This window comes from Diadema setosum, chromosome 7, assembly GCF_964275005.1.
Source record: "Diadema setosum chromosome 7, eeDiaSeto1, whole genome shotgun sequence".
In the NCBI taxonomy this organism is placed as follows: domain Eukaryota; kingdom Metazoa; phylum Echinodermata; class Echinoidea; order Diadematoida; family Diadematidae; genus Diadema; species Diadema setosum.
Genome location: NC_092691.1, coordinates 34972621 through 34986702, shown reverse-complemented (window position 1 = coordinate 34986702; position 14082 = coordinate 34972621). Strand labels below are relative to the sequence as shown.

Sequence of the window (14082 nt, the reverse complement as noted above, 5' to 3'; positions counted from 1 at the left end):
CCTGTCCATATACTCTGAGAAAAGTTCTAGTGTATCTGTTCTCGTGTTTTTATAGAAAATTTGAACTTAAACAAAAGACGAGGAGAGATGAAATCAGTTTCACTGAAGAGTTCCAGTCCATTCCCTTAAACATTTCAAAAAATCAGTCCATATGAAATGAAAGGATGATAGGAAAAGATATGAGGAAATCATGTAGTATTCACAGCAATTGCAAAACATGAAGTAATTGTAGCTACCATGACAATAGCCAGGGGTTGTTGCTATTGCAACTGTAATTATTATAAGGCTACATTCTTGCCTCATGATCCATTTTCATGCATTTTATTCTTTTCTGTTTGTACACGCTAATATCTTAATGATTGCACACTACAATGAAGCAAGCAGCATGGAAAAGTGCCACAAGAGACAGTGTTGCCTCCAGAAACTATGGAAATATGGGGGGGGGGGGATATACATGTATTCCAAGGCATTTGATAATGATGATGATGTAAACAATAAAGGCATAATTACAGATGGCGATGTTCATGATAATGACGATGTTGGTAATTGTCATCATGAAGATGATGATGACATTGTTCATAGTGAATTAATGGTTCTACAGAAATTCTTTTAACTTGATACTTTGAGCTTATGAATTGTCAGTGCATTTAAGAGAAATAGAGATACCCTCATACAGCGCTGAAATTCCTTAATGCACATTTTTCTTTGGTCATCTGCATTCCCAGGTCAGAACGGTGGTCGGTGTGGGCTCCCCGACATCGCTCATCCTGCGGTCAAACCAGATGGACTCTGGCTACGATCTCTGTGATGGCCAGCCCCACACCATACTCTTGTCCATCCAACCAGGCCTGATTGAATTGACCATTGACGACACTGGCGCAGCAACGCTGCCGATTAGTGGCCAGTCATCTGTTTCTATCTCTAACAGCCCACTCTACATTGGAGGCGTTCCACGTAAGGCTGACTGTTTGATGATTATGATTGATAGCAGAGATAATGGCAATTGTGACAATGGTGATAAGAATGAATATGCAGCACTTATATCATACTTATATCATACTCTTATCATACAAACACTCTACATACACTTCTCATCGACAAAGCTTACATGAAAGATTAGCAACGTTACAACGCTCAGAGCAACTTAAGACCAGTACTCTTCCAAAGATAAATTACTTGAATACTGTAAAAGTGGAAATTTTCGCAGGATTGAAATTTTCGCGTATTTCGCGCAATCCGTAACTAGCGCGAAAATAAAAGCACGCGAATATTTTTGCTTGCCTTATGTTCCAGTAGTTTAGTTCTTGATTCTGCGGAATTAGAAACACGCGAAACTCTTCTTACCACGCCAAGCGCGAAAAATTAGTCGCGCGAAAATATCCACTTTTACAGTATACCATTGAAATTTGTCACAGGAAAGTGGGAGATAATATCCCTATTTAATTGCCTCTATTTTGTTCTTTTTTTTCTACTCGTGAAGGATGAGGCAGTGTAAATGACAATAAAAACAATTTAGGATTGTAATGGACACAAATAGTCAGTGATAGCACCATCTAGAACAAGTGAAGTACAAGAAGGGAGATACTACGACCCAAAACTTCTAATCCGTAATGAAAAGATGGATCAGAAGAGCGGTATAAAAATGTTGAGTTGTACCACAATACCTGCCACTCCCATTGAAATTTACACTGAAGAGCTGATTAGTGAATTGGGACATGTGTGACTGTGCATAGCTGCCAATACTGCAGGAAATGAATAAATTCCATGCATTGAGGTGTGAATATTCATCAGGATCTCAACACTCTGACAATGTCTGTGTCTACTAGTATTTCTCTCTTTCTGCTCCCTCCACAACATCCAGGTGATGCCAACGTTCCCTTGGTAACGGGAATCATCACCACGTCCTTCTTTGGCTGTATGGAGTCACTGACCATCGGGGGCACCAGCTATGACCTCTACAATGCAGAGGCCAGCAGCGGCTTCACTCTGGGATGTCCAAGGCCCATACCGTAAAAGAGGGGGAAAACATCTCCCTCATCATCTCCTCTGGTTCATCGTCACCGTGATCCTCCCCCTCACCTTCTGTTCTTGGTTCTACTTTTGCATTATGTACTTTCAGTCACAAGGGAGCAAAAGTGACACAGCATCATATCCACCTCTGACTTAGTAAATTAATTTCAGATTGGACTTGGCTTGTTCCGCTTCAATGCCAAGTTTGATCAGAAACACTCGTCCCACTAAAGAGAGGTCTTAGTATAGACCTGTCATGATGACTTAGAATAAGTAGGAAATGCACACTTTTACCATATGGTCCATTTTGTCCTTGGTACATTGTAGTGGTAACCATAAATGTCCACCACCAGTAAACATCAAGTTGATTATTCACTCTGCTAAGCTCAAGAATGATATGTTGCCAATTTCAGGATTGCAACATGCATGAACTAGACAGATAGCCCACATATTTTGGTCCGTAACATGTCTGCAATGCATTTGATGCTTTGAGCATACAAATGTGACATTTTTATTGTATTTTAACTCATTTACTCTGCCATGTATTCCTGAATATCTCTATCTTTGCTTGCTGATCAAATTTGGCTGAAATGAATTTTGAAAGGCTGAATTTCTCTGTCAGGACTTCTAGTTTACCACAAACATTAGTCAGGATTTTGCACAGGACTTCATCATAAGCCCTTGTACTTGTTTGGTACTACACATCGTGTGATTCGTAGGCAAATATCATATGTACACACATATCATGAAGTCTCAAGAAACCTGTGACATTTTTCTTAAATGTCATAACAGATAACATATGTTGTCCAATTGTGTTTCTTAGTTCTTTCTTAATATGGTCAGTAAGATTGAATACCAGAAAGAGTGTCTTAAAAAAAAACCTTCAACAACTGTAGGTTATAAGACGACTTGCTCACTTCTTCCTGTTGGACTGTCACTGAAGATGCAAGGGGATTGTGTACTTTGTCTTTGTCAGAAAATAACATTACATCATAGTTATGGTTCCTAATCAATATATCATTGAGCAGTCTCTCAGAGAGAAATAAAATGACTGGTTAATATTATGGCTGAAAATCTAAAGCAAGTTATTTCCTCAATCATCCTACAGGATCACGCAAAGTGATGTCATTAATGCCCTCTCTTTTTGCCTGTTGTCATTGAGGAATGATCAAGTAAGCTTATAAAATTGTAATCATTTTTCTTTTATGACTATTTTGTTTCAGGACCTGCATACATCCAAGTCATGTTTAGTAATTCAAAACAGGTTGTTTTCCTAAAACATCCTACATTATCGTACAAAGTGATGTGATTAATGTTCTTTCTTTCTTGCCTTGTTAAATGTGTTGTCATTGAGTATTCAACCTATGAACTTCTGAAATCATTATTTTTTTTTTTATATCTTTATTTTGTTTCCAGACCTGCATACATGGCAGTCATGTTAGTTCTTTAAAGCAGGTTGTTTCTTCCAACATCCTACAAAATCATCCTACAACATCCTACAAAATCATGCACAGTGATATGATTAGTGAGGTGCATTAGTGCACCTCATTTCGGTGAATTCATTAGGGAGTGAACAAATGAACTTCTGAAATAATATATATTTATATTTTTTTTTTTAATATGGTTACTTTGACCTAAAGTCCTAAATACAAATACATGCCAGTTATGTGCAGTGCTTTAAAGCAGATGTTTTCTTCGAAGGTCGTTTCGTCAAAGATCCGACAGAATCATGCAAAGTGGTGGGATTAAGCGCTTTCTTTTTGCCTTGTTAAAAGCGTATTCATTGAGAAGTCAACAAGTGAATTGTTATTGTTTTGGATAGGATTCCTTTACGTCAAGACCTGAATACAAGCAAATCACGTTTAGAAATTTAGTCTCAGTGTAACGGTGTGTTCAGGTATCAGCAAAGATGTCAAATTTTTCATATTTATTAACATAACACTTTTGTTTTTGTAGTGACCGTTACCTCTGGATGAAATCCAGATATGTACACCGAACATATAAACGTTACGAGTGCATAGTGGCTCATAAACACTTGTCCTCTTTTTAGATAATAGACTGTGATAATACTGTTTGTCAATTTGTGAATGGAACTCATTCTTTGTGTGCTCAGGCTATAAAGATAGAGATCTAAGACTGATGCCTAAGAAGTGACAGGCAACGGTAATGTAAATTCAGCACTACTGATGAGCGAAATGCAGCTGCTCTCGTGGCTTACATGTTATGCTTCCCTCCTATTTCTATCCCATCTGTCTGTTTGTATGTTGTTTGTCTGTCTGTCTTTCTGTCAATCTGTCTCTTCCACCTATGCCACACCTTGATATTTCAAAACCTTGATGAATTACAGTTCACCTTGATAACTGTGTGTCTTTCAACTGTTAGTTGAAGCAAAGTTTATATATGACTGTGTAGTATGTGCACCTAGTCTGAGAATGTCTGCTGTGAAAAAAATCAATCTTCTATTTTCTGCGCAATAAACTGTTTTTATCAGAAAGAAAAATTTTTTGTTTTTCTGTAATGCGTTATACTTTTAAGGTACATACAGCCAGTTGATGGATGTATTAAATTTTTGAAGAATATACAGTAATCAAAGTAGTGTTGGTCATACTTAGGCACCACTGCAGACTTTTTGTATATGTCATTTACAAAAATTATTTGCACAATTTGTCTTGTTTAAATGTAAGTTAACTTGAATGTAGGAAATGTCATCCTTGTGTAGGCAATTTTGCATAAATCAAAAACCTTGCAATGTAGATGCCCCACTCAAATTTTATTTTTTCGTAACTTTCAAGAAAACAAGTAAAAATAACATTTGTACGTTTTCAGACTGGAATCAAACACAGTTAAAATTCAGGATATCATACAATGTAATATACAATTTAATGGTCACAGTAACCAGCTATACAATAATACACACAGCATAAAACTGAAATACCACTATCACCATCATATTATATGCTTATGTCTGCCATAAAATCTTCATCAAGTCTCATTACGCGGCTATACATTATCAACAAGCAGATTATTACAGACTTCTTATAGAATGTCTTTTAGTACAATTATAAATTTAAAGGAACCGGGGAAAGGTGGAAGGAGTATTTCTGGGACTTAAAAAATGAAACTAAGCCAGCTCTACATTTGTAAAAAGAGCATAACAAAATTACAACTATCAAGTTTGTGTAGCAATAAACCTGTTGGGGAACCTAGTTGATACCAATACTTTTCAAACAAGGAACAGATTTTAAATTGGACACTTATCCAATTTTGCTCCAGCTGTAAAATCATGCATCAAACTCAAATACATAAATCAGACATTGTAATCTATCATCAATGATTCATAACTACAGTAAAATTCATGTTTCTTCACATTCAGAATCGCTTGTGACACATGACAAGCACTGGAACTGTTCACTTGTATATCACTTTTAATCACTCCAATTACTTACAGGAGAAATATGAAAGTGATTTAGAGACCGCAGACAATTAATGTACAATCTTTTTAAATACACGTATGAAGCAATTTACACGTAGACATGAATATCACCCTTCAAGATTACTACATGCTACAGAAGCCATCAGTAAAATCTAAAGTCAAAAGTTTTGCAATGGCATTAACTAACCAAAGACAAGAAAAGCTGCATACATTATGATATCTATTTGAACCATAAACACACATATAAATAAACTATTTCTCAATACAAATCAAAGCATCATATTGCATACAATGTACATGATTTTTTAAAGACTACTAAAAAAATGGCTTACTAGGGAAATGGTTCTAATTTTTTGTCGAGCTACATGCATGAATTATAGACAGTCTTTAAAACGAGGAATTGTATAGAACACTAAAACAATGCAAAACACAAATTACACAACTAGGCAGCAACATAGTAAAATGGTTAAGTACAGCATCAAATCATGACAATCAATTTAATACAATGTTATACAATGTTAAAAACACACAATTCAATACTCATTCACGTTGCTGGGCATAAAACGTAGAAACAAGACGTTTGTAAAAATACAGGAGTTGCATAAATCTTACATGTACGTGGCTGTGAGGAAGAAAACATACAAATATAGCACAAGAAGTAATAAATTTTTGTTTCATTGACAATGACTGTCTCACATCACATTTTACTCAAACTTCACTTCAAAATCTCAGAGTAAATACCACAAACTCTTGTGTAGTATATGGCAATGTTTGATGAAATGTTTCAAAGAAATGACAAATATGGGATACCTCCCACCTTTCAACATCAACCTCACTATTATCCTGCAAGGCTTCACACAATTTATCAAGTCGGCGGAAGACTTTGTGCAACTACAGCATTTTGTTTCACAAAAGTGAATTAAATAAAATGAAATAAAATTATCTAGGGGTTCTCTAGACAGTGATGAGGCTCTGGATGCATAATATTGTTGAAAAATTGTATACTATTAAAGTTTTCCATATATGACCTTGCCACATGCAAGACACTTTCCATTAAGTAAAAGCAAATGTATATTGTTGTTGGGTGTATCAATATTGTTGCTGGTCACAGTTCACTGTCCTGGCAATATGAGATTGGGACTTTGTAAGTCCTGTGGCTAATAACTTTACTGTGAGGAAATGAAATGTTGGAGATATGCTTCAACCTCACCCATTCCACATTGCTAGTGATTTTTTTTATTTTTTTTTTAATAAAAGGTTTGCAAACTTCTCTGAACTACCAGCAACACTACATCATCCACTGAAAAGCTATTGAACGGTGGCTTGCTTTTTGGTTAAAATTTCATATTCATTTATTTTTTTTTTTTCTGTTGACGACCACTTTGATGTGTTTTTATAGCTAATCTTGGGGAGAAATCAATGAAAAAAAATCATCTCCCATACAGACACAAAAAGAAGACCAACAAAAAAAAAAAAAAAAAAAAGATCCCAACCGATCTTTGATAAACCCACATATGGGTTACACAATTCATCATATTTTCATTGGGGGGAAAGTATTATACATTCATATGGGTACATTGAGTTGAAATGCATGTACGTACATTGTATACATCAGTCATTAAGAACTTTAGCATATTGTGTAAACTTTACAGTTGCGTACAAGCAAAGAAATGAAACACAGGGACAGGAATAGTCATCTTGCCTCTAGTAATAATGCAGCATGTAGCCTGCAAAAAGGTCCCTTTTCACGTGAAAATAACTATTTCATGTGACAACAAATCAAGCATGTACCGAAAGCTGCATATGTGCTTACGTGTCAAATAAATAAGCATTGATGCATCAAATGTGTCACAACTTGAAGCAAGAATCTGTTCAATATTTGTTATATAAACACAAAGAAAGAGAAGCTCTAGGCAGCAAGTGTTTCTCCATTCATGCAGTCTATAAATCCAAATGCAATTCTTACAAGGCCAGATAAATATACACATGTGCTTTAAATCTCTCACAACCTTCACCAAAGCCGAACATACTGTTAAGCAAAAGTAGACCGGCTGAAGATGAAGATTTCCAGAGACATAAAACCAATTATTCCTCACAGCATGAAATTGCTCAAAATGTAGTTGGTCGTCACGGCAACGTGAACACAAAGTCTAGCGCTGTGACCAAAAACAGCACCATAAGAAGATATTAACACATAAGGACCAGCAACGTTGCATCTTCTTCGAGCACAATAACATTAATATCATTATCAATACAATGGTAGTCAAGGTAACGAGTACATATAAATAGCTAACCATGATAAAAGAATGACATGAAATATAGAGTCAATTTATTGAGTATTCACTTGACATGAATGCTGATATGTTGTGTAAGAAAAGCACCAGTTTGTTTTCGTTTTTGTATTTTCTGCACTTAACTTACTGTGCCACTCACCAACTAATTTCACATTTGACTTGACGGCAAATATTTCATCCTTACTATAGATCATGGTCCATCATGGATAATCACAGTTACGGTACACTTTTCGTGGTGCAGAAACATTCCTTTGGAACATGAAATACAGTTCCATCTCGACACACACACACAAGCCAAAAGATATCTTGCATATTTGTATGTGTGTGGAAGACAAGTGTGTCTTGTGTAATCGTAACAAAAACAATAGTTTATATGCTTGCCTAATTATTAATTTTTTAATCATGTTTCCCTGTGATATTACAAGAACTGATATTTCAACACTGAGGATGCCTCTTGAAGTGGAACAGCTGCATGGACATGTCATAATCATTTTCAAAATCATGCATAGAAAGAATCATTTGGGTCTTTTGGAACTGACTTGTGCCTTCTAGAACTCCTCGTCGACACAGAGCAACTGCCTTTCACCTTCAAAAGTGTGGAGTTCCATGCCATTATGATATCAGATATGGAGTCCTGTCTGCTCATGCAATTTCACAAAGTGGTTTGGTGCCATCTTTATTCATCAGTGCTGATAAATGATGCCAAAAAATTACATGTTGATGAATGCTTACTGAAAATGACATGGCAAAAGCTCAGGTATAACCATATTTTTTTCTTTATTAGATCATTGCAATCACTCACTATGCCCAACAACATATAATGTTGTCAGCATGACCTTATCCAACAGATGGTCACATACCTGTCCACAGAATGCAACTATTCTCTGGACACCAGCACCCTGTAACACACACAACACCCTTAGACAATTATACTCACTTTTCTGAGTACACTCTCCTGATAATTGGGGCCATCTCTTCTGTTTCCATTCCTATCTCTATGGCAGAAATACCAGATTGCTTTCACTCAAGTAAAAAAAAACAAACACCCACATCCCCCTATCCCACCGGACACTTACAACAACAAAAAAGCACAACAATGTAAGCATTATTAAGGTGAATACTCCGACAAAACTACTTGCAGATGAAAATCCGTCACTGCACCGCAGGCATCACACTGCAGGCTGGTGTGTGGGGGAGGCCGCCCCTTAGAGACGGGGGAGGCATCTCCTCGCTACTGCTGGGAGCGACAAGAGTAGCAGCATCGCTGGCGGTAGTAGCTGTAGAGGCACAGCCTGGCCTGGAGGATCATGTCGCAGTAGGAGAACTTATCCCTGCACAGAGGGGTCTCTGTAATGGCAACGAGAAAGCAAGAGGAAAATAAATAAATCAAATGAATAAACTGACTTCTATTTGTACTACAAATTAAATCATATGTGAATTTAATGCTCTTATGCTCATACTTGTGCTTATAATATATTTACTTATGAGTTAGACTTCGCATGGTGATGTTCTACTTATTCTGTATCCCTACTTTGTGAGTGCACCCTCTATCTCAATAGATAGAGCAACTCAAAACATACCAACTTTAACTGCTGAGGATATATAGGGCAATTATCCCTGCAAGAAGACTTTGGAGTCATTGGTTTTAATGGTCTCTGTAAGTCAGATGCCTATCATACTGTGCTTTTATTCCTCAAGCCTCTACAGGGCGGTTCAATACTGCTCACAATTCTTGGTATCGTCAATGCGCAGAAAACTTCTGCGCACGCTGAAGAGCTCTGTCACAGATGCACTGTGGGATTCCTTGGTGCCCTTGTTCGATTCTGGTTGTCTCACGCAAGTCGTAGTTCCCATACGATTCAATGGAGTTATTTGTCTGCTTTTACATTGATACTCCTTTTTTTTCTTGGCTATAACTCAGTTGAAAGTCTCTAAATTTTACTGATTTACAGTCACTAGAGTCATGGTTCACTACTGCAAGGTTTCAATGTGCTGGTCACATGATGGAAAACGAAGAAATCTTCAACAAAAACTACCTCTGGAAAAAGACAGAGCGTGGTCTTAGTGTATGTGCAGCCAAAACCAGGGCAAGTTTGTCCCGTGAGCTATCCAATAATGCGTCTAAAACGCTGCTCTGCGCACGGCAGCTAGGTATTGGCGATACCGAGAATTAGTGGTTTGGGGGAACGTAAGTACTGCATGCATACAGTCTGAAGATAAGAAGAAAAAGATATGAGAACAAATACTCAAAATGATTCCATGTTGAAACAACAATTTTCTCTAAAGCTTCCCATCAGTTGTGAGTATAAGACTCTTTTAACTCAGCAACTTGGTGCTCCTGAACACAAGCACAAACCATCATTTCAGCTTTCTTTTCATACACATTCTGTAAACTAGTGTTTGAAATACCATGGAGGCACCTTCTTGGAGGTATTGATCAGTATAAAGAGACAGGTGAACATCACAAACTTGAAAGGAGCCCCCGAGTATGCCAATATTCAATGGCTGCTTGAGCCATATGCTAAATTCACCTGTTGCAAAGTACATATGCAAAATATGTATGACATCTTGAATGCAGAGTACAGTAGTGGCCATGGCATTAGATTCTCTCTGAGGATGATGGTTAGACAATCTCACTAGTTTCATGTGATTTTGAACACCAGCTTATAACAGCATAAATCACCCATATTCTAGTATTGGTTTGAGAATATAACTTTATCTATCCCTACAACCCCGGAATGATATAATGACTGTTCAATGGTGATGTCCTCTTTAAAAATATCTTTCCCCAGAAATGAGCCATTGGATATTAGCATTTGTGAAAAAAAGCAGAAATCAAATCAAATAAGAATATGAATAATACACCAGCAAATTATTGCAATGGAGTGTTATCTCTACTCACATGATGAAAATATCACTCCAAATAAATATTTATGAAATAATCTGAATAATATCTTTGTGCTAAGCATTTGATATAAACGAAGTAAAATAAAGCATTATTCGCAGTAAAATATGAATATGATCATAAAGAGCCCAACCCATGTATGTAAATTCTTTGCATATCAACCAGATTAGCCATCTTAATGAGATGTAACATAAAGCTCTAGGTAACTGAAATGTCCACTGGCCTTGATATCATATTATCTGGGTATGGCATACTAGATTGTAGTAGCATAAATCTTTTCTTTTGTCCCCCCCCCCCTTGTGATTTCACATTACATGAGTTGCCTCCGTGGTTTGAGGACAAGAGACTACATACTTTGTTATTTCTGTTGACTCTTACATACTTCATTACATTTTTCATTTCATATCTTGAATCGTAACCCATTGAAGATGAGCTGATTTTGCTACAATGCGCATTTCCCGTACCGTATACCTCAGTCCGAGTATACTCAGGACTCATCTTCAACTGGTTAAACCACTTCATCTATTCCTATCATTCCTATGACTGTGAAGACTAGTTGTGATTTAAGATTATGAAAAGTAGGCCCACAGAAAATTTATTGAGGGGAGTAACAGCAACAAATCCTCCTTGGGTTTAATTTCTGCTGTAATTTCACTACCTTTGGATATTGCCCATCAAAAATTTGGAATTCATCTAAAAAAAAGTGGAAATGATAAATAAACTCAAGATGCTATTTTCACTGAAACTAAAAACCCTGGAGAAATACACTTTAAAAGTGTTGATTTCTATAGCCTCTAATGTCAAATATTCAATATACAATCAAAACTTACAAAGAATGTTGTAGAAAGTCTTTTTTCTTTCTTTTTTTTAAAGCCAATGGAAAGAAGTCTATTATCATCTGCTGTCTTCCGACTAAAGCTGAGTATTTCTTATCAATATGTCTAATTCTGCCAGACAGTTGGCAGGGAAACTGGGACATTGCCGGGAGGCTAAGGTGATATAGTTCCGAGGTGAGACAAAGTGAGCCACAATTACTGAACAAATTCTGACAGTTTTATGCCATTTGTGATGGCCAGCTAGGGTCAAGCTTTATAAGGTGAATTAATCAAAAAGAAAACAAAAAGGAGAATATTGCAGACAGAATTCTAGGAAGTACTTTGCAGTTGGTTCTTAAAAGCTTTTGACAAGATCTATCCTAGTGGACATTTGCCAGGGGTAGAAGAGGTAGTCTCTGTAATGCAGACGTCTGATACATGATTCCTGTCCTTTACACTGAGTGACCTGCTCCAAAAGTAACACTTATGAATGAGACATGTGCCTTACAACCATGTACTTCCATCTTTCTGATCAGCTTATACAAGCATAGAATGGGACATTCATGGTTATCTGTAGGTCATTGCCATCTTGACTGCCCTTCTTGCAGCATTTTCCTGAAAGATGACATCAAAGAGCATTTTGGAAATTTCCCCCAACTCCACCCTCCAAGAAAGAAGACAAACAAAAAATCAAAGAAATCATGGGCAAGGTCTGATAAAGGGTCGTATCCAATTTCACCAGACAGCAATCAGTCATCGTCTTCTGTCATTCACTGTCATAACCGAATAAATTATCCGTAGTTCCTAGCGCGCCACGGGCAAGGGTGCGGTGACTAACTGCGAACATTGTGTCACACTTTGGAAGAGGCACAAAACCACCATCTACTGGGAACATTGGTCTCATGTTGACCGCAGATGAACCCTTAAAGAGGAAAACTAATGCCAATGAGAGCGTGATCTCTAAAAGAGTAGAGAAACACTACGTTGTGTGCCCGGCAGAACGACACGACGCACACGAATGATAGAAGGCGTGCCCGGCAGAACATGAAACCCTTGCGATGCATGTACATGTAAGTATACCACGCGCTTTGCATGTGCTTGTGTCGTTCTGCCGGGCACACCTTCCATGAATTGCATGCGTTCGTGCCGTACTGCCAGGCACATGATGACTAGTAACTGATTCTGAAATTTTGAGCAACCACGAGTTGCAACCGTTTTCATTTCAATATGTCACTGAATATGAAATCCCATTGGGCGAGTAGGAATGGCTGTGCATGTCATAATTATAACAGTGACATCACTGCTACGTTTCCCTTTCATTCATGAACACAAATCCTTAAAACACAATGTCTTCACTTTGAAGAAACAGAGGTTTCTAAAATGTTTTGGAAACATGAAATTGGTATCATAAGGCTTTTCCTTACCATGCCTGCATGACAGCTACCCCTCTCCCCTCCCCTTCACAAGCTTGTAAGCTTGTGAGCAATCATATCAACGCTTGCATGGTTCTTGGGGAGAAGCATATAGTTAGTTCACTCTTTGTCACTCTGAAATGCAAATTGACATTGTCTGTTGTCACCCATGGCATCCCTCGTGAAAGATACAGATGATGATGGTGTGGTCTGTCGAACGAGGTTCAAGTGCCCCTCGGGCATCGTCAACGAGTCTTTCATTTCTCCCCAGGAGCAGGAGTGTGACAGACGACTCAATTTGGGGACGGGACAGGAGCAGGCCCTTCCTGACACCTGCCGCCCCCTCCCAATCTGCCCCATTCAGCACACCCCTCCCATCACCTCAGTAGTCCTCCTCCTCCTCCTCCTCCTCCTCCTATCTCTCGTTCTTCTCTCTTGTGGAGTGGTTTCAGACTATCAAAAGAACTTGTTGGTAAAAGCATTTACACTCGAAATATGTTTCATGCCAGTCAAGTTTTTAAGCATATCTGAGAGCAGAATGTTCCCCAAGATGTTTCTCAAATTCCAACCCGAGTCTAGAGGTGGATGGCATAGAACTTTTGCTTGAATCTGAGCACAATTTGAAAACACAGCTGAATAATTTTCATTTCATTTTCATTTTAATTTATTTTCATATTTCTCACATATATCACAATAAAGTATATGAATATGAAAATCATAAAAAACATAACTTAGATGAAACTTCACCGGAATATACAAAAGTTTGTCTTGGTATAAACACAAGGTCTGTAGGCCTATACATACGAGTTGAACCGTGGTCATAATGCGAAAAAATATGATGGGGCATGCGTAAAAGCAAGCTTGTACAATGTAAGAGCCGCAGGTCCCGTGATAAATCAGATTAGGTGAACTATGAAATACAGATATATTTTTTTTAGACCATACTATAACTGGGGAACTGATTAAAACAAACAAAAAATCCGATCAAATAAGTGTTACTAAATAAAATGCAGAAAGGCCACATGTTGCAACAATATTACAACCTACTACAAGTAAGGACATTGGGAGAACAATGTCTCAGATTGTAAAGATTCAAGTGGGTGTGAAGATATAGGGCCTAGGCAATGGCGTAACAGTATGGCATAAATACGTACATAAGTAGAAGGTGGGGTGATAAGAAATTTATCGTGGATGGAAACAACACACACAAGGA

At 37.5% G+C, this 14082-nt stretch overlaps 2 protein-coding genes across 2 annotated transcripts in view; one reads left to right on the top strand and one right to left on the bottom strand.

Moving 5' to 3' along the window:
- LOC140230748 (laminin subunit alpha-1-like) overlaps positions 1-2013 on the top strand; it is a 55309-nt gene extending 53296 nt beyond the window's left edge. Inside the window, exons 48-49 of the mRNA XM_072310885.1 lie at positions 726-954; positions 1862-2013. Coding sequence (XP_072166986.1) covers positions 726-954; positions 1862-2013 — 381 coding nt within the window. The remainder of the gene's footprint in view (positions 1-725; positions 955-1861) is intronic.
- Positions 2014-8757: 6744 nt separating this feature from the next.
- LOC140231303 (thrombospondin type-1 domain-containing protein 4-like) overlaps positions 8758-14082 on the bottom strand; it is a 246080-nt gene continuing 240755 nt past the window's right edge. The window contains exon 17 of the mRNA XM_072311455.1: positions 8758-9084. Within this exon, the coding sequence (XP_072167556.1) occupies positions 8969-9084 (116 nt within the window). The 3' untranslated portion in view covers positions 8758-8968. The remainder of the gene's footprint in view (positions 9085-14082) is intronic.